Source organism: Cyprinus carpio, chromosome B15, assembly GCF_018340385.1.
Source record: "Cyprinus carpio isolate SPL01 chromosome B15, ASM1834038v1, whole genome shotgun sequence".
Lineage (NCBI taxonomy): Eukaryota > Metazoa > Chordata > Actinopteri > Cypriniformes > Cyprinidae > Cyprinus > Cyprinus carpio.
In genome coordinates, this window is record NC_056611.1 from 12,238,694 (window position 1) to 12,258,448 (window position 19,755).

The following is a 19,755-nucleotide window of genomic DNA, read 5'->3' on the forward strand; positions in this document are numbered from 1 at the left end:
CCAAGTGAGCAAATTATTCTTTTTTGACAACCCTGCTGCATGGTTGCTAGGGTGTTTTTGTGTGTGTGTGTGTGTGTGTGTGTGTGTGTGTGTGTGTGTGTGTGTACACGTCAACATCTGTAGTTTACATTTTCATCAAACATTCTCGTATTTATCTTGGAAAGCAGGAAGAAAAGATCAGCTTGCCCTTAGGGCTGTATGCCAAACCACTCTTTATCCCACAAACAAACATACACTGTGGCAATCTCTTTATTTCCCTGTGCTCTTTAGACAGCCATGAGTTTTATCCATGTGTCACTCTCCTTAAGGCCGTGGTCTCAAATCACTCATAAAGTCAGACATCTCTCCCCCCTCTTCAGCTTTTCATTCCATTGCTTGCCTATGTTACTCCTTCAAGGGGGCTGACTCTTGTACTTTAAATGGTCTATTGCTTTCTTCATTCCTCAGGATTAAGGCTACAACGATGTTGGAACTCCTGGCCATACTCATGAACCCACTTATTGGCAACTAGAAAAGAAAAGACAGTGACTAATTTGGTTAATATTGGTATGTTTTTTAAAGAAAATATAAGGCTTCAAACGTCTTGGAATATAGCAGATGTATATAAGGACATCTTTAATGTTTTTTTTTTTTTTTTTTTTTTTTTTTAGCTTAACAGGAAAGTAAATAAGTAAATAATAGCAGAACTTTTCATTGAAGGTTCACATTTTTCCTTTGCTGTTTTAATTTTCCACGCTTCTTTTCTAGAGTTATGACCTGCAGTTTGAGCATTCCTATTGCTCACTTAGTAGAGTATTGGCACTAATAACACCAAATTCATGGGTTTGATTTTCCAGAGAATTTATATCAAATCAACTTAACAAATGTATACACTGAATGCAATGTAAGTGGCTTTGGATATAATATATGATACTAACAAGACATCATGTAATAAAACAATCATACCCCATTTATCGCCAACAATAACAGGGCAGCCAGCATGAAGAGTGTCAACATTTCCTTGACCATTTCTATGAAGATTCCACCAAAAGAGAGCACCATTCTGGAAAGTGATCACATAAAAAATTAAAATAACAAATATACTAATTGCAACCTATCAGTTGATACTGTAAATCATATAACATAAGTTAAGAATAAAGAAAAAATCCTGTTGTTTGACTTTGTATGTAATAGCCAAAATCCTGAACCTCTATTAACCTGTTAACTGTCAGTTCCACTTTTTTGAACATAAACCTGAAAATTATATTTCCAACTTAAACTGTTTTAAATTTTGAATGCTTTGGACCACAGACTTAAAGTTGTAGAAGTGAAAAAATATAAAATGTAATAATTTAAATATTTATATTTTATATAAAATATATATTTTACAAAACATGTTTTACTCTAAAACTGCTAGAAAATCAAAACCAAAATTCTGAACAGGTTATGTTCCAAATTTATGATTGATACCTCAAACTACTGGATGACCATTTCCACTGGATGACCATCAAACCCCAACAGTAACCATTTAAGGGCGCCTTCGTTTCCATATATGGTTTAAGTTATCTGAAACATGTTTTTCCATACTTTTCTCAATATTTATTGATTTATAGATTAATATTTATTGACTGCAGTATGGCAGTATTTGATTTCAATTCAACCTCAAAAGACATGCTATGAGAAACCTGGACTTGCGTTGTAGTTCACAGTGCATTACAAATGAAGAAACTAATGTTTTTTCTATATATTCAAAACACTTTTAGACCTTTTTTTTCTCAAAAATAGAATGAGTGTTATCTTTTGAACACTCTCCATGAAAATGAATGGAGGTTTTTTACAGATTTTTAGGTTAAGGCATATTCCCTTTTATCCCCTGCAAGAGGTTGTGCTGAGATAAAATCCCCTTAGTGGGTGTTGAAAACCTGAGTGCCTGGAGGTGAAAGTTCAAAACTTCTAGATGGCTATCTATCAGCTTTTCTTTAACAGTTCATTTATTGAAACAACACTGACACACAACCCTTAAGCTTTTGTTGCAACAGGACATCCAATTAAATGTCTGACCTCAGTTGCAAACAATCTGTTATCACTCAGAATTGCAGGGAATAGTATTCTGAAAGCTATGCAGAGTAAAGTCTGGTTGTGTTCTGTCTTGAGTGAATCTGACTGTGAGAATGATGTGTGGGATTCTGTACCTCCACTACAGGAACACTGAAGTTAGCATAAATAAAGGCTGTGTATCCTCCCGCTTCCACAGAGCTCAGCTAAAGAGGGAAAAAAGTTGTTCAGTGCTTCCAAAACTCACATACTCACTTTCTCAATCTAAACTTAATTGGCAAGATATTGTTTTTTAATAAAAAAAAAACCAGGAAACAATCAAGAGCTGAACTATTATTTACTTACATATATCATGAATGTAGCCACACGATTCCCAGTTTTTAGTCTGTACAATGGACTGGAGTCAGACTGCCATTAAAAAAAATAAAAAAGTCACATTATCCACAGTGGGTCTGCATCATGACACACAATGAGAATACAAAAATAATTATCAACAGAAATTTTCTGTATTGAAAAGCACTTTGGTATTTCAGTATTTTTGAAAATGGATTTCGTACTTGAATGTTTTGGAAAATATTGAGTAAAAAAAATTCTTGTTACTCACTGTGGCGTGGTCAAAATGAGGTTCATAGTGTCCTCCAATGCCATAATTTACAACTTGGAGATATTCAGCATAAGGAGGCTGCACATTCAACCCAGTGACCATAGTGATGCGCCGGTCCACTTTGCCCACAACTCCATGGGGTGATTCTTTAAGCCATGCACTAAAAGATCATTGACAAAGATTGTAATGTCAGAGCCACTTTACACTTTAAAGGGGTCATATGATGCGATTTCAAGTTTGCCTTTCTCTTTGGAGTGTTACAAGCTGATTGTGCATAGATAAGATCCCTAAAGTTGCAAAGACTAAAGTCTCAAAACCAAAGAGATATTCTTTATCAAAGTTAAGACTCTGCCACACCCCCCTAAAACGCCTCATTTAAACACGCCCCCACATGTCTACGTCACTGTGTGGGAAGATTTGTGTAATGCCGCCCAAATGTTCATGCAAAGAAAGAAGGAGTGGTTTCAGTAACTGCAGTTAGTGTTGAAGCAGCCATGTCAGGAAGATGCTGTGTGTATCTAGGCGAAAGCAAAAGCACTTTATTTGGCCTTCCGTAAGTAGATGCATTTAGGAATCTTTAAGATTACTTATAACAGAACAGCAACGCATTTTATGGATGACCATTTCGTGAACCTAGGAGAGGAGGTAATTCTGACTTTGCTACAACAATCTGGTGCTTCTGAATAAGCTACTGTAAGTAAGTTTTGTTATTAGTTTAAGTATTTGCATTTGACTGTTCATCGTGTGTGTGTCTGTGTGTGTGTACACGTGTGTGTGTGAGAGAGAGAGAGAGAGAGAGAGAGGGAGAGAGAGACAGGGTCATATCACAGAGTCAGCTGTCTTAACCGTCCGTGGCTTATGTTCTGCAAACACATAAGAGCTTCGTCTCAGTGTCTGTCACGCGACTTTGTTCCCCTTTCAGACTTGAACTGATGGTAAAACTAAGGACATTATTTACTGTCTTTACATTTATTTTGAAAGATGAAGCTCGCGATTAAGGAGAGGGGCGTTACATTTCTGACGAGTGCTTGCAGTGTTCGGCCAATCACAATGCACTGGGTCAGTTGGCCAATCAGAGCAGACTGCGCTTGTTGGAAGCAGGGACTTTGTAGAGAACGATGTGTTTGAGAGAGGCGGGGCATAGAGGACCTACAATAATGTACAGTATTTGAAAAATAATGTTTTTTGAACATTATTTTTGTGGTATGGTGGTGATTATGGGAACATTTTTTTTTGTCTTCTTTGTAGTTAAATGTGTTTATATTGCAGCCTATTAAAAAAAAACACATTATTTTCCACATACTGTACATTATTGTTTTTCCTCTATGCCCCACCTTCTGAAATGCGTAGATTTTTACAAGGCTCATCGCTCTGAAAAGCGAGGTGTGCTGTGATTGGCCAGCTATCCAGTGTGTTGTGATTGGCCGAATGCCTCAAGCGTGTGATGGAAATGTTACGCCTCTTAACATACTGTGATGCATCGTTCGGCCGGAGCGACGAGACATAAACATAAAAACCCATTATAAACGTGATATAAACATGTTTTTTAGTCGTGTCTTCTTTTGGAAGGCAAAAACAAAGTAGTTTTGCTTTCTCAACGAAACAGCGTCACACACTGCGGCCTTGAGTGAGCAGAGGCCAGAGGCCTAGAGTGAGCCGCGGTCTAGAGTGAACCGTGGTCGGCTTGAGTGAGCAGAGTCCAGAGGCCTAGAGTGAGCCGCGGTCTAGAGTGAACCGTGGCCGGCTTGAGTGAGCAGAGTCCAGAGGCCTAGAGTGAGCCGCGGTCTAGAGTGAGCCGTGGCTGGCTTGAGTGAGCAGAGGCGGGTGGCTTGAGAATGGTGCGGCAGGCAGATTCTACAAAGGAGCGTACCTTGTGCTTGCAGCAACCACATGTGACGACCCCGGGCTGGACTCTGCTTCATCCACAGTGAAAGCCGATTCAGCGATCCACAGTGCAAAGTTGATGTATTTCCTCAGTGACCAGCACGGATCAGCTCCAGGCATGACAAAGCAGATATCGTCCTCTTTTGGAAGGCCAAACAAAGTAGTTTTGCTTTCACAGTGAAACACACAGCGTCTGTATGACATGGTGGCGGCGGCGACAATCTTCCCATATACTGACGTAGATATGTGGGGGCGTGTTAGAACGAGCCGTTTCAGGGGGGTGTGGACGAGTCTCAACTTTTATAAAGAATATCTCTTTGGATTTGAGACTTTAGTCTTTGCAACTTCACAGATCTTCTTTATTCACCAAAGAGAAAGGAAAATTTGAAATCGCATCATATGACCCCTTAAAAGCATGTCAACATATTCTGTTACACAAAATACACAAAATAATTATGTTTCAAAAAGCATCATATGACCCCTTTAAGGAAGTACAAAAAGAGAAAAAATGGGATATTATTACAAATGGGATATATTACTACTTGTATTATTTACCATTGAGATATGTTGCTTTTAAATGTTTAGTAGTATACTAGCAATATAGAAGAGCTGATTTAACTGTTTTCTAAAAAAAAAAAAAAAATGTACCTTTTGCTGATGCGATATTCCGCAGTGGACTGATTCACTCCTGATGCCACCACTGATCTTCTGAGCTGAAGGAAAACATAAAATATATAAATATAAATGATGCAGATGCAGACAAAGACAGAGAGATACAGACAGACACTTAGAAAAAGCACAAATAGACAGGATAAAAACAAAATGTTCCCGTGCACTTTCTGTTATGTGAGAATAAAAAATAAAAAAACACAGAACTACTAGAAGGGAGTTTTAATCCAGCACAAAAAGGACGGAAACACATGATTTAATGCTCAGTCTGCTCCCACAAAAAGAAAAAAAAAAAACACTCTGGGTGGAATAACTGACGAGCTGTGAGCACAGTTGATTCCGACCGCATGACTTATTCACGTAATGTGCTCTTCATCTTCTCTCCAGCTCAGTTTAAGTCTGGCCTATGATGAATGGTTAAATATGCCTGGAAAAGGAAGAAAAACTAGCACACAAAAGTTTGTGTATCTCTTGAGAAACTGGCTTCATACAGACATTTTGAAGAGTCTCTCCATGTTGAGCTGGCCAGTAACTGGCATACATAGTTCTACATCTTGGTATATCATTGCATATCCAATTCTGTATGTTTCCACATAAAGGCACTCACCCCTGGAACAGCATATTCTCTGATGCTTTTAGCTTCAGCTCGGGTGACAAAGTTATGGAAGAGTACAAGATAAGGGTGCAGGCTGATTAGCTCTCGTTTAATTGGTTGCAGAAGTAGGCCAGGGTTGCCATTGGTGAAAAAGTCACAGAACAACCTGGGGTTCTCAAAATGCTTTGGCTGTAAAAAGAAAGTAATGTATACAGTAAATTATTATACAAGAAACTATTATTATACAGACAGACAAGTCACAAATACACCATTGTTTGAGCCTATGTTGTCATTGTTCAACATGATTGAGTAGCCTAAACAGACAGAAAATCCACTTGGTGCCACTAGTTGTGCAGAAATTACACACTTAACATTTAAAATGGGTCATTGTTTCATGTGATCTTCTTCATGATCCAAATCTGACGTAATTCACTTTTGTACACTGCTGTGCTATTTTCTTCATGCTGTAATGGGAGGAACTCTACCAAACTCTTCAGAGGATTTGCCATAACTTTTGACTTTTGCTGCTTTTTGTACTTTTTTTATGATAGGAGTCATATGAAGTTACTTAGGGGAAGTTTAGTGAAAGTTACTCCATTTAGAAATTGCAATGAACCTTGAAATTACTTCTGAGTGGCAATATCTGAAATGTTCTTTTGCTAACATACAGTATGTGCTAACATTTAATATTTGTGTACCTTACAATACTTCCAAGAACAGATGGTATTGAATAGCAAGATATAGCCTATGATGAACGGTGAACACTACATTGTTTGAATCACAAGCACAGTGTGGAATGATACCTGAGAACCTTTTGTTTGACACAGCTTCTCATAGACATTCCTGGTTCTCAGATAGGTGGAGTCAGGCCTTTTCAAAACCAAACTTTGGTTAGTAACAGGTGGACTATCATCTAGGAGCTTCTTATACTTCTCCACGTTGAAATGTACCCTACTGTTCACAGGATCTAGAAGACAAGATTGAATTCTCATTGTGATTAAATATGATAAAGAATTTTACATATTGATTTATTTAAATTAAAGGGATAGTTCACCCAAAAAAATTTTATTATGTAATTTTTTACTAAAAATAATGTCATTCCAAACCCGTAAGACCTTTGTTCATCTTCAGAACACAAATTAAGATATTTTTGATGCATTCTGAGAGCTCTCTGACCCTCCCATAGACAGCAATGTAATTTACGTGATCAATGTCCAGAAACGTAGCTAGGAGTTCAGTAAAATAATCCATATGACATCAGCTGTGCCAGGCGGCTACATTGTTTTCATTCAAATCAAAGCATAAACAATGTAGAAAAATATCCACATAGCGCAGCTGACACAGAACAGCATACGCTGTTTACTTAATTTGTGTTCCGAGGATGAACGGAGGTCTTACAGGTTTAGAACGAAACAAGGGTGCATAATTTATGACAGAATTTTCATTTTTGTGTGAACTATCCCTTTAATCTTTATTTATAAATCAAAAATAAATTGATCTATTTGGCTTTTTTTCTCAATGTCTCACTCATTGCTGTTGGCTGATAGACTGCAGAGGTTTACCATGAAGCAATAGTTCCTGGGAGAGACTGAGAGCGTAAGATATGTTTCCAGTCTAAAAAAAAACATTGAAAATAGTAAACAAGTGTGAATTCTTCAATAGATTGCAAAATCGTTCCATAAAATTGAGAATGTTTGACCCTGTTTAAACCTACTATTAAAATCCATTGAGTGATCCAATCACAAGTGGTCGGCCAAGACACTTTGCTGTTTACATCTGCTTGTAAAATGTATCTCCTGTGATCCCATATTTTGATGGGAGGGTTTCTGGTTTTATGAATTCATATTTTTATACATTTACTTTTTTATATTTTTCATTTTAATTTTAGTTAAAGTTTGTGTCTTATTGTAATTATTATTATTATAATTATTATTATTATTATTACATGTCTATATAGTTTAGTAAATCAAGTTGAACTAAATGAAAATTAGAAATGTTGCTTTGGTAACTTGCTTAAAAGAAAATAATTTTAAGATTTTTAAATGCATTTAATTTAAAATTAAAATATTTTTGTTAATTAAAAATGACATTTTAAAATTGCATTTAATTTCAGTTAACATTAATTTTATTTTAAGTATTTATTTATTTATTTATTTATTATGGTTTTAGTTTTATAAACTAATTTAACCCTGTTGACCAACTAACTAGGCAGTTTTTCATTTGTTAACTGAACTGGAACACACCAGCATGGTACATTAAATGTATCAAATGTAGTCACATGAGTTCTGGATACCTCCAAATGTGATTTAACAAACTGTTCAGGATCCTGTTTACACTGGATCAGATCACCCAAGATGGATCTTTATACCTGGTGTAAACATATTTATTTTATTAGAAGTACCATACCTTAAAATGAGAGAAAGCTAAATGGTCAAGGGCATCTTCAAGTGTGCCTTCATTTTCTGGACTCCATTCTGTTCCTCGAAAGAGACGAACTGCCTCCTCAAACCATTGCACAGAATGGTAGTAATCTTCCAAATCATAGGCCACCTACAAGCATAAAGCTCTCACAGATGTAGCATTACAAATATGCTAAAAAGATGATGACAACCCACACATCTGACACTTGGACTCAAAATGCTTCTTATACAATTCAGTCAAAAACCATTTAGTCACTGGTTATTCGGTGTGTTACTTTATGAATGTTAAAAGAAGTTGCCAATCATTGGCCAAACAGCATATTTTGCTTGGTAGATGTTCAGGTGGTGGTAAAGAGAACAGATGGTACTTACTACAAGAAGGCAACAAAACAGGGCTTTTCTTTTTGCATGAAGGACTAAAAGTATAAATCATTTGGTATGGTATTCACCACAAGAGAATCACCAGAGACTAAACAACATCGAGCAGTATGGAATCTACTTCAGGAAGTAACATTAAGCTCAAGCGGGAACACATTCTGAACACATTTTTCCAGAGGTTTTCCCAGTGATTCAAAACACATTCCAAACTTTGAGAGTATACGGGCAGTAGTGTTCGAGCCCTCTAAGAGTTAAGCTTGTGACAGATAAGAAATGATCAGCTTTAATGCCATGCTATGCTTTGTAGAATGGAAATAATACAGTGTGTCCTACCTTTCCAACAAGGAAGCAATCATCCCCAGATAGCGTATCAGACACAGGTGGTTTGTAAATATCAACAGCATCTCCATTTGTGATTTGCTGGAAATGACCTCTCACAAGGCCCTCCACATGTAGATCATACACATCCTGAAGTCTCATCAGCCCCTGCGCTGCTCCCTGAACGTCTTCCAGCATGGGTAAGCTGCCTTCCATTCTCCTGTAGCCCTCCCTAAGGGCTTAACGAAAACAGTAAATGGGGGTTGTAAAGGGGTAGAATTGAGTGGGAGAAGCAAGCCAGTACAGTGAAAAAAAGCACATGAAGCTACAGTTACAGTTTTGAAGCTGTACGGATCAAGGCTTTTCTGAAATGCGTATGTGTGGGAAGGTCAGCCAACTACCATCAATATTTTCTTCGGCTTCATTGCTATGGACAACATTCATCCATTCAGACTTGAGTCTTTTGACCAGTTTGAATGCAACAATTGGATTAGCTATGGTAGCTGATGGCTCATTGTATATCCCACTGTGCAATGATGTGACTCTTGAGAAGAATCTAAAAAAAGATCAAATAATTATTGCTTGGTTGCAATTTTTTAATTATATAACATGTTAAACATAATAACAACAAAATCAATCAGATTTAATTCAAACTACAACTGTTCTGTCAGCTTCAGTGTTGGCATAGTTGTCATGTTAACAAAACAACGTGATACAGAAATGCCCCTTTACAATTTTGCCGGTTTAATTTTTATATTAGACAAAATAACATTTTTAAATAAATAAATAACAACAACAAAATGCTAATATTTGAACAGAATATGAATTGTATAACACTGAATTTTTTTGATTCAATAAAAGAACACAACTAAAAACACAAATTCGCTCGCTTTTTTGAGCAAAGTTTGGCATGGTTCTTAAAATATACGGTCGTAAAACTTTTAAAACACAGATATTTCTTACAGTGTAACGATTACATAAACATGATCACATCTTGTTGTACCTATTTATATTGCTTAATTACCTAAACGCAACTTTAATACATTAATATTAATGATAAAATTACGTTTTCTTACCTTTTAATATCGTCAAGTCGTTGTATTTCGTTTTCTAAGTAAGTTCTTAAATAATCGATGAGTTGTCTTTCTGCGAAAACAGCTTGCTTCACGCTCATCACTGAAGTGAACATCTCACCGAACGATTTGTCAGATATATTAACCACGTATAAAAATATTAAGAGACTAACGTATGAAGACATCTTATAAGGAAGATGTTTCAGAGGTCTTACATATTAATGCGCTGAATGCGTTATTCCAAAGCTTTTCATTCTTCTTTATAAACGCACTAAGTTCTTAGGCAGGACATAAAAGAATGTGCACATCTCATGATGAGCAATCAGCGGTACGTGTGTGCGTGCGAGTGTGTGTGTGTGTGTGTGTGTGTGTGTGTGTGTGTGTGTTTGTGAGAGAGAGAGAGAGAGAGAGAGAGAGAGAGAGAGAGAGATTAGTTTAGAGAGAGAGTTTATTTATTTTTAACTGAAAGCTCATTGATCTCCTTGCTTAAACAACCTTTTTTTCTCTCCAAATATATAGCAGAGACTTTAAAGTTCATATTATTAAAGACAAATACAAAATGTGTATCACCAATGCACTATGTGTATCACAAATACACATTTATAAGAACATATAAGTTAACTTTATAAACGATTAATCTTACAGAAATTAAACAAAAGTCTGTTTTAACTGCGCATCAGAAGAATTGAGTCACAAACATGTGGAGTCAAGGTGTCCTGGTGATGGAAAATGAGTAATTTTGTGATCTTCCCTGGGTTTAGGGCTGGTCTGTGATCTTTGCCTCTTACCCATGTCACTTGTTTGTGTCCCATATGGCTTTTCACTCTGCACATAATGCTAATGTCTTTTTTAATGCAACATTCAACACTTCCAACATTTCAAAATTGCACTAACACTGCTGTAAAGCTTGGGTAATGAGGCCCTGCACCACTGCTTTTGTAGGTCTAACTTCCACACTGAGGTGCCAAAGTTATAGACCTCCTGTGTGAATTACCAGGCCAGGATAAAAACGAAAGGTCCACTAAACAACCAATAGTATTCCTACTGCTTTCTTGCCACTGTATACCACAATAAAGTTATTGACACACTATATCTGCCCTAAAATATGAACACGTAAGGAACACAAGAATTGAAACTGTAAATTGCAATTTTCAACTCTACCTAAACTTAAACTTGTTTACAGAATCATGTTCAGACAACATAAAGCAGAGAACTATAGATGATGACCATTTCATTTAATAAAACATTAACTATGTGTTCTGCCTATATATTTTAGTTATAGAAGAGTTTTAATATATAGCCAACATTTATATACCCTATCATTAATAATATTTAGTCTATGTTATCTTTTCTAGTTAGAGAAACTATTTAACTACAAGGTAACATGTCTAACCGTTTTCAGTCACTAGATGGAGCCATTAAGCTGTGCTTTCTTGCATTCAATATAAAAAGAGACTGTCCACTGATTTAAATAATAGGCCTGTGTTTAATATGAAAAATGAATGCATTGAGTTGTCAAACTGTGGTAACTGAACTTTGCAAAAAGGTTACAAATCCAATTTGATGTTCTAGTTCCATTTTTAATATGCCACAAATTTACATGTCACACACTTTATGCTTTATACAGCTTTTGCCGCTCTAATAAAATATGCCCAGTATTCACTTTGATAATGATGCTTTGATTATGATTAATTATTGGACCAAAATCCTCTGAATGTTATAAACTAGAACACTGTCCAACACTTGATAGCTGCTTTGCCAGGTCTTCATAATCAGTTAGCAGCCTAGGTGTGCTATTTGATAGCCATCTTTAATTTGAAAGGTTCCACATTTCTAATATTTGCAAAACTGGACTTTTCTTAAAAATAACAAGACAAGTTCTCTGCACAGACCCTTTGGCCAGCTTTGACTCCTTCACCATGTGATGTATTCCAATCTTCAAGTGGAAGGAACTGGTTCTGATGTTCTGAGTGATTCCAGTCCACAATCTGACTTGTGATGCAGCCCAGAATTAAACCACACCATGTTTGTTTTGTCTGGCCAGAGGAGAATTGGCCCGCCAACTGAATCTGGTTTCTCCCAAGGTTTTTTTGTTTTTGTTTCTCCATTTCTGTCACCAGTGTAATTTGGGTTACTTGCCACTGTCACCTTTTGTCTTTCTTAGTTAGGGACATTTAATAATGGGTAATATTGTCTATTTGATTGTACAGACAATATTGGAAGAGAATAGAACTGAGCTGGACAATGACATCACTGAATCAACGATGAACTGACTTTAACATAATTGAATTTTGTTTGTTAAAGGGATACTCCACTCCAAAATGAAAATTTTGTCATTAATCACTTACTCCCATGTCGTTCCAAACCCGTAAAAGCTGTTCATATTCGGAACACAATTTAAGATATTCTGGATGAAAACCGGGAGGCTTGTGACTGTCCCATAGACTGCCAGGTAAATAACAGTGTCAAGGTCCATAAAAGGTATGAAAGTCATCTTCAGAATACTCCATCTGCCATCAGACGTGCAATCTGGGTTATATGAAGCGGCGAGAACACTTTTTGTAAGCGAAGAAAACAAAAATATAACTGTATGCTGCGTATGCTCTTCTGTATCATCTTTTCTTTCAAATCAAAGCTAAATACATATACAATAATTAAATACAATAATTCCTTTGTCATCGGTCTCCTCTGTGTCTCTCCATATCACCGTATGCTGTGTATGCTCTTCTGTATCAGCCACACCACAGGGATGTGCTGTTTCTACATGTTTTTAGCTTTGATTTGAAAGAAAACAGCGCATCCTTGTGGCGCGGATGATACAGAAGAGCATACGCAGGATACAGTTATATATTTGTTTTCTTCGCTTACAAAAAGTGTCCTCGTTGCTTCATATAAGCCAGATTGCACGTCTGATGGAAGATCTGATGGAGTATTCAGATGGAGTATTCTGAAGACGACTTTCATACCTTTTATGGACCTTGACACTGTTATTTATTTGGCAGTCTATGGGACAGTCATAGGCCTCTCGGTTTTCATCCAAAATATCTTAAATTGTGTTCCGAAGATGAACGGAGCTTTTAAAGGGTTTGGAACGACATAGGGGTAAGTGATTAATGACAAAATTTTAATTTGGAGGTGGAGTACCCCGTTAAAGTTAGCTAATAAATAAAGTTAATGTCAGCCCAGTTTAATTAAATAATGATAGAAACAACTTTTAATTTTACTTATGTATTAGTAAATGTTCAAATTAACATTAAGATTAATAAATGCTTTATAATTATTTTTCATTGTTAGTTTATGTTAATGTTAAGAAATGGAGCTTTATTTTAAAATGTTACCAAAAATGCAAAAGGAATCACAAAATTGTTATGTTCTTAACTAACATTTTTATTTAGTGAATATTTAATTAATGAACAGGGAAAATTCCAAGATCAAGAAACCACTAAATTAGTAATTTAGCTGCAATATGTTTAGGCCCAAATTTGAATTTTTTAAAAGGTCATGCTTAAAAAGAAGTACTGGAGAGGGAAGAATTATTCTTGTTAATGTAGACTGAAAATAAAATTGCAGTTTTATAGATCCAACTATATTGTACTATACACATTGGCATTCACTGACAAAGCAAGTTTCGAAAATGCTCTTTGTTATAATGATATCATAGAATGCAAAACTCAAGATCTGATTAGAAATGTTGCTCCAAAATAAGTATGTCAAACAACTAGTCACTAGTTTATTGTTAAAAATTCTAGAATCATTACGGCATAACATTCCTTAGTCTATGTTAAAGCTTACCTTGTTCACATGTATGTTTATATTAATATTTGGGGAGAACAAAACCCACACAATTTTTTTTTTTAAATGTGTCATCACTACCATAGCCATGATTTCATGTAATAACCTGGAATGGTAATGGCTTACTGGAATTATAAGTTTAAATGTTGATAGATTTAATAAATAGATTATTTTAAAATGTGTCTCTCAGCAGAAATAATTTTGTTTTTTGGAGGAGCATCTGGTACAGAAATGGTATCCAAGGACTGATGTAACATGAGACTACTCATTGTTGCTTGTTACCTTTGTCAGTTAACCCAAAGCAGGATGAAAACATGTTTATTATGTGACTCTGTGCTTTAATTAGACCCAAGGGAGGCTTACTAACTGTCATAACGCTTCTTAAAAGCTCAAACTATTATTGTTTTGTGTGTGTGGTCAATAAACATTTGCTCTTGTATTGCCTCAATCATATCATATTTTAAATAAACAAATCAATTACATAATAACTGTTTAACAAATAAATCACATAATAATTTATCTTATTTATGTTTTTTTTTTTTAGATATTTGTTTATATATATTTTTTTCATTTATTTTTGTATATTTGCATGTATTTTATTTACACATGGTTTACTCACTATTTACTTGTCCCCAGTAAAATTGTAATTACTGGTAATTACAATGTCTCCCAAACTTGTCTGGAAACTCATTATATTTTGGATGTCCTATTATTTGTTTCCTGAAATATGGACTTTTTAAAATGGTTATGTTTTCTTTAGAATACACAGAAGTATTTAAATGACAATATGAAACTATAAAGCACAGGAAATACTATGGAATATAGCACAAATACTAGTATATTTAAGAAAATTAGTAGTCAGTACATATTAGCTGTATACTTACATTACACACTTTGCTAGTGATAGCATACATTTCAGAATGTAGCAAGGAACATTTATATCAGAAATAGCTTCTTAATACCACATACACTGTTGTTATTTATTTGCATGTACAGTATGCATTAAATTCTAATCTTATTGTCTAACATAAAATCATTATCACTTGACTTTTCCAGATATTTAAAAAACTGCAGACTCATCCTCTATTCACACTTTAAGTCAAAAGATACCTGTCACAAACAAGGTGTTATGGGCAATATAAGTACTGAAAAGCACATATGGATGTAACTGCAGAAATGTCATGCCACATTTTGCATGCTTATAAGTTTTTTTTGTTTGTTTGTTTGTTTTTAACCAGCGAATTATGGAGATCTGTGTTTTGTCTTACTGTTGTTCAGTACGCTGAAAAAAAAGCCTTAATAGACATAGTGTTTTTTAGCAAAGAAAACTTTATTTATCCTTGCAATGCAAATAAGCAGAAATCTATCTCCATACTGTTATAAGGTTATACATATAGTTATAAGGTTTCACCAACAGTTTGAGGATCCATTGGCGTTACAATTTTTAGTCACATTCTCTTTTCATGGGTTAAATATTTGTAACAGATGTAAAGATGACCAATGGCATTGATTAAAAATTTTAGAGATAAGCAGTTTCCGCCTGACAGTGTGTAATATTGTAAATTTATTTTAATTTGATAATTTTCCACAGCACACCTGACAACCTATCAGGGAACACTTGGGAAACACTGTACTACGATTTGGGATGTGCTCATTTTAATTTCACATGTTAGATATTTATGTGAACAAGATACTTATTTACAGCAAACATAGACATTATTTTCCAAGATGCCAAATTTCCTCCAAACAGTTTCGTATAAAAATTCGATGGCTGTGTGGAATATTTTATATGACTTCAAAAAAGCATGCAGTGAACATAAATTGCAGTAGGCTAACAAATGACATTGAGCATCATGAATGGTCAGATTTGTTTTTACTTGATAACATCTTGATAACTTAATTTCTACAAAGTACCGGTATATTCACAATTTCACAAATATACTTTTAGATCATGTATGTTATACACTACAGTTCAAAAGTTTAGGGTCAGTAAGTTCAAAGTTAAATTTAAAGAAGTGAATTCTTTTATTCAGCAAGTATGCATGAAATTGACAGTAAAATTGACAAAAGTGACAGTAAAGACATTCATATTGTTACAACAGAGTTCTGTTTTTATGCTTTTGAACTTTATATTCATCAAAGAGTCATAAAAATATGGTTTACACAAAAGATATTAAGCATTACAGCTGGTTTCCAACATTGATAATAATAGAAAATGTTTTGGAACACCAAATCAGCATATTAGAATGATTTCTGATGGATGGTTGCAAAACTGAAGACCGAAGAAATCTGCTGAAAATTCAGAGGTATAAATTACATTTTAAAAGATATTAAAATGGAAGCAGTTTTTTTAAGATAATGTCACAGTATTACTTATTTACTGTATTTTTGATCAAGATTATGTAAATGTAAAGACATAAAAAATCTTACCAACCCCAAACATTTGTGTAGCTGTAGACCAAATTATATTATTATTATTATTATTATTATTATATAACTTTTTTAGCTAAATTTTTAAAAAATATATTTAGCAATCCAGGTAGATAGATAGATAGATAGATAGATAGATAGATAGATAGATAGATAGATAGATAGATAGATAGATAGATAGATAGATAGATAGATAGATAGATAGATAGATAGATAGATAGATAGATAGATAGATAGATAGATCGAGATTTATTTAGTTATTTTGACTTCTTTATGTATGTGAAAACAAGCACCATAACAAGGCATGACTTTCTTCATATAGCTTCTGAGGCTCTCATCTCTAAGGCCATAAATGAGTGGGCTCAGAAAGCGGGGAAGCAGGATGAAGCAGAAATAATAGATAAAAGACATATCTGCTTGAGACAAATTTACACGCTGGACAAGAAAGAGTTCTGCGACAGGCTGAGAGAAGGCCATCACGCTGAGGAGCAGCTGGAACCCATGAAGCAGCACTGTGTGCAGAGCCTTCCTCACTGACACCCGGTCCTGCCGCATCCGCCGGGTCTCCAACAGAATCCGAATGTACGTGAAGAGGATGACCACAGCGACCACTGCAAAAAAGATCCCGTTGAGGCTGACTTTGAACAGAGCCTGAATGGGAGAAGCATTGAGCACAGCACTTTTGCAGAGCACAGGGGTCGAATGGATATCTACATTCGGCTTGAGCTGCATCAAGACAAAGTCAACGGTGGGCAGAATGCAGCTGATGATCCAGAGGCTTAGAATGATGATCCAAATCCATTCAGGTCTCCAGATGGCAGGACTGCGAAGCGGGTAGAAAATAGCCACGTAACGCTCCAATGACATGGTGGAAAGGATGAGTGGGGTGTTTAGAAAGGTAGCAGTGGACACAAACAGCAATGGAGCACAGAAGACGATTGCAAACTGTACACAACCCATCACTAGCAAGAAAAGGGATACAGAGGAGAGCAGCTGCAAGGTGTCATTGATCAGCATGTAAGTGAAGAGGATGTAACGGGAGCTGTCAAAGAACTGCCTGTGAGATGCAAAGGTGCACAGCGTCAGGAGGATGAAGAACAGGAAGACAATGAAGAACGGAATCACCACACACACCTTCATAATGACAGAGAGGTTAATGCTGGATGTCGTGTTGCCTGGGAGGTCTGTCAGATTCTGCATGGTTTCAAGCACTCTGCAGAACAGCTGAGGTTGCAGAGGCTGAAAGGAAGTTTGCGAAAGAAAATCTGTTTAGTTTGGAATGTGGTAAATGAGACCAGTATAGAATATAGCAGTAGGTATCTCAAACATCTAATGTAATGTTCACTGGATTATCAATAGGAGATTCTGCATCTGATCTGATTTCCATTCATGAAGTAAACGTTACGCTTGTTCACTCACCACACTGCCTCTGTTGGAAAAGAAATTAAAAGATAATAAGAGATGGGCAGCCCACTTTTATACTGCTAAAGATTTGCTTCATGACAAAGGAATGGGATTCGTTTTCCCAAAGGATGGATTAATTTCACGCTATGAATGCAAAGCATCATTATAGCAATTAACAACCAAGCAATCCAAACAAAACAAATCAAGTTGGCTGTAACTTGAAGGAGTGTTTGTGAATCAATAGGCAATGTGCTTTTGAAAAATAATTGATAATAATCATATGCTTTTTTTGAATGTTTGTACATTTTTTTCTGCTTTGTTTTGTATCCAAGGTTTTTTTCATCTGGTTAATAAGACTGGATTGTTTGTACAAAATTGTTGATAATAATCAAGTTTTTTTTATAAGTATATACATTTTTAAGAAAAATTTTATCTATATATTGTATCCAAGGTTTTATATGTAGACCTAATTTCTTCATCTGGTTAACAAGAACCTATAGCAAAACTGTCTTAAAAGGAAATAATTAATTATTTAAAACTATTTATTTATTTTTTGACCCTGGAGCACATAAGTAACATGGGTATATTTGTAGCAATAGCCAAAAATACATTGTATGGGTCAAAATTATTGATTATTTTATGTGAAAATCATCATGATATTAGGCAAAGATCATGTTCCATGAAGATATTTTGTAAATTTTCTATTGTTAACATATCAAAACTTTTGATTAGTAATATGCATTGCTAAGAACTTAATTTGGACAGCTTTAAAGGCGATTTTCTCATTATTTAGATTTTTTTGCACCCTCAGATTCCAGATTTTCAGATAGTTGTATCTCGGACAAATATTGTACGATCCTAACAAACCATACATCAATGGAAAGCTTATTTATTCAGCTTTCGGATGATGTATAAATCTCAATTTAAAAAAATGTACCCTTATGAGTGGTTGTGTGGTCCAGGGTCACATTTATTAACTAAGTTATAAGTTATATATCAGTTACATGCACTGTTGCATTTAATAAAGTAATTTTGTAGTAAAGTATTTTTCTTTCCTTTCCAACTAATCTGTTATATAAGTTGTCAGATATTCACTGCTGGATAAGCATATTCAGAATCTTTGTCTGTTTCTTATGGCTAGTCATTAACAGAGCTATCAATTATTGACTGTGAACTGCTGTGCTCTGCATTATTTTACCATTTTGTTTGTTCTGCAGTGCAGCAAAAAAAGTTGTACTCAGTGAGAAAAGTACATTGGCAACTCGATCTGCAGTGTCATATGCGTCACTCATAAGGGCAATAAGACACGTAGCTCACAGCTGCTTGTTTTCTGAAGTCACTGACCTTAAATATGGAGAGAAGAGGGAACATCGAGCAGCAAAGATCAAACAACAAGCTTTATGATAAAGAAGATCTGGAGCATTTGGGGGGTGGGGGGGTTAAAAGTTTGCATATCCCTGCCTGCATGATTTAGGTCAACAACAAGAATAGCTGCTGCTCTCCAGCTATTTAATTGGCTGGAATGATGTAAATGTAAAACTTGCTTGGATATTGTATCTTTGCTTATTTTAGTTTTAGCATGTATGTTTTAATGTAAATCAACTGCAATGCCTTTAAACATCAATATTGAGCTACCTTTATTGTTATTTTATTTTATTGAATGTATGTTTTTATTTATTTATTTTTAATTATTTAATTTCATCTGGATCTTTTTTTATAGGCCGTCCATTCTAACACTGGTAAAATCTCAGGATTAGACATGCTTTGCAGAAAATAGTTGGCCAAATCTTCCCTGAGTCAAATCCTGATTAATTACAGTATGTGTTTTAGAGGTTGTTAAGAAGGCCATCAGTGGTATACCACAATTTTACATATCAGTGTAATTTATGTTTCCTTATTGTTTGCCAATGATGTAACCCACATATGTATATGTACAGTATATGTATATGCTGTATATGTATATGTACTGTATATGTATAGGCCTTCCATTCTAACAATGGAAAAATCTCTAAGGATCAGACGTGCATCACAGAAAATAGTTGACCAAATCTTCCCAGAGTCAAATCCTGTGTGACTAATTATGTGCTTTAGAGGTTGTTAAGAAGGCCATCAGTGGTAAACCACAAGTTTGTATATTAGTGTAATCTGTGTTAC

At 35.2% G+C, this 19,755-nt stretch overlaps 2 protein-coding genes across 2 annotated transcripts; both read right to left on the reverse strand.

Annotated features, from left to right (window-relative positions):
• Positions 1 to 56: 56 nt before the first annotated feature.
• On the reverse strand, positions 57 to 10,322 carry LOC109094904 (prolyl 4-hydroxylase subunit alpha-3-like). The gene is made up of 13 exons (XM_042739241.1): positions 9,979 to 10,322; positions 9,304 to 9,458; positions 8,918 to 9,141; positions 8,193 to 8,336; positions 7,349 to 7,400; positions 6,590 to 6,753; positions 5,799 to 5,975; positions 5,171 to 5,235; positions 2,639 to 2,798; positions 2,380 to 2,442; positions 2,172 to 2,240; positions 946 to 1,042; positions 57 to 507 (listed from the first exon to the last, which is right to left on the reverse strand). The coding sequence occupies exons 1-13, from the start codon at positions 10,158 to 10,160 to the stop codon at positions 437 to 439; spliced, it is 1,623 nt and encodes a 540-aa protein (XP_042595175.1). The 5' UTR covers positions 10,161 to 10,322; the 3' UTR covers positions 57 to 436.
• Positions 10,323 to 16,414: 6,092 nt separating this feature from the next.
• On the reverse strand, positions 16,415 to 17,641 carry LOC109053933 (odorant receptor 131-2-like). Its single transcript, XM_042738837.1, has one exon. It carries the CDS (start codon positions 17,395 to 17,397, stop codon positions 16,447 to 16,449), a length of 951 nt encoding a protein of 316 aa, XP_042594771.1. The 5' UTR covers positions 17,398 to 17,641; the 3' UTR covers positions 16,415 to 16,446.
• Between the last annotated feature and the right edge of the window lie 2,114 nt (positions 17,642 to 19,755).

What these genes read in the sequence shown, in the direction of transcription:
- LOC109094904 (XM_042739241.1), bottom strand. Translation starts at nt 10,160, where the DNA reads ATGTCTTCATACGTTAGTCTCTTAATATTTTTATACGTGGTTAATATA. An exon ending in CCAGGAACTATTGCTTCATG is followed by an intron (nt 6,754 to 7,348) that starts GTAAACCTCTGC and finishes CTTGTCTTCTAG; the next exon opens with ATCCTGTGAACAGTAGGGTA. An exon ending in GTCAAACAAAAGGTTCTCAG is followed by an intron (nt 5,976 to 6,589) that starts GTATCATTCCAC and finishes TTCTTTTTACAG; the next exon opens with CCAAAGCATTTTGAGAACCC.
- LOC109053933 (XM_042738837.1), bottom strand. Translation starts at nt 17,397, where the DNA reads ATGCAGAATCTGACAGACCTCCCAGGCAACACGACATCCAGCATTAAC.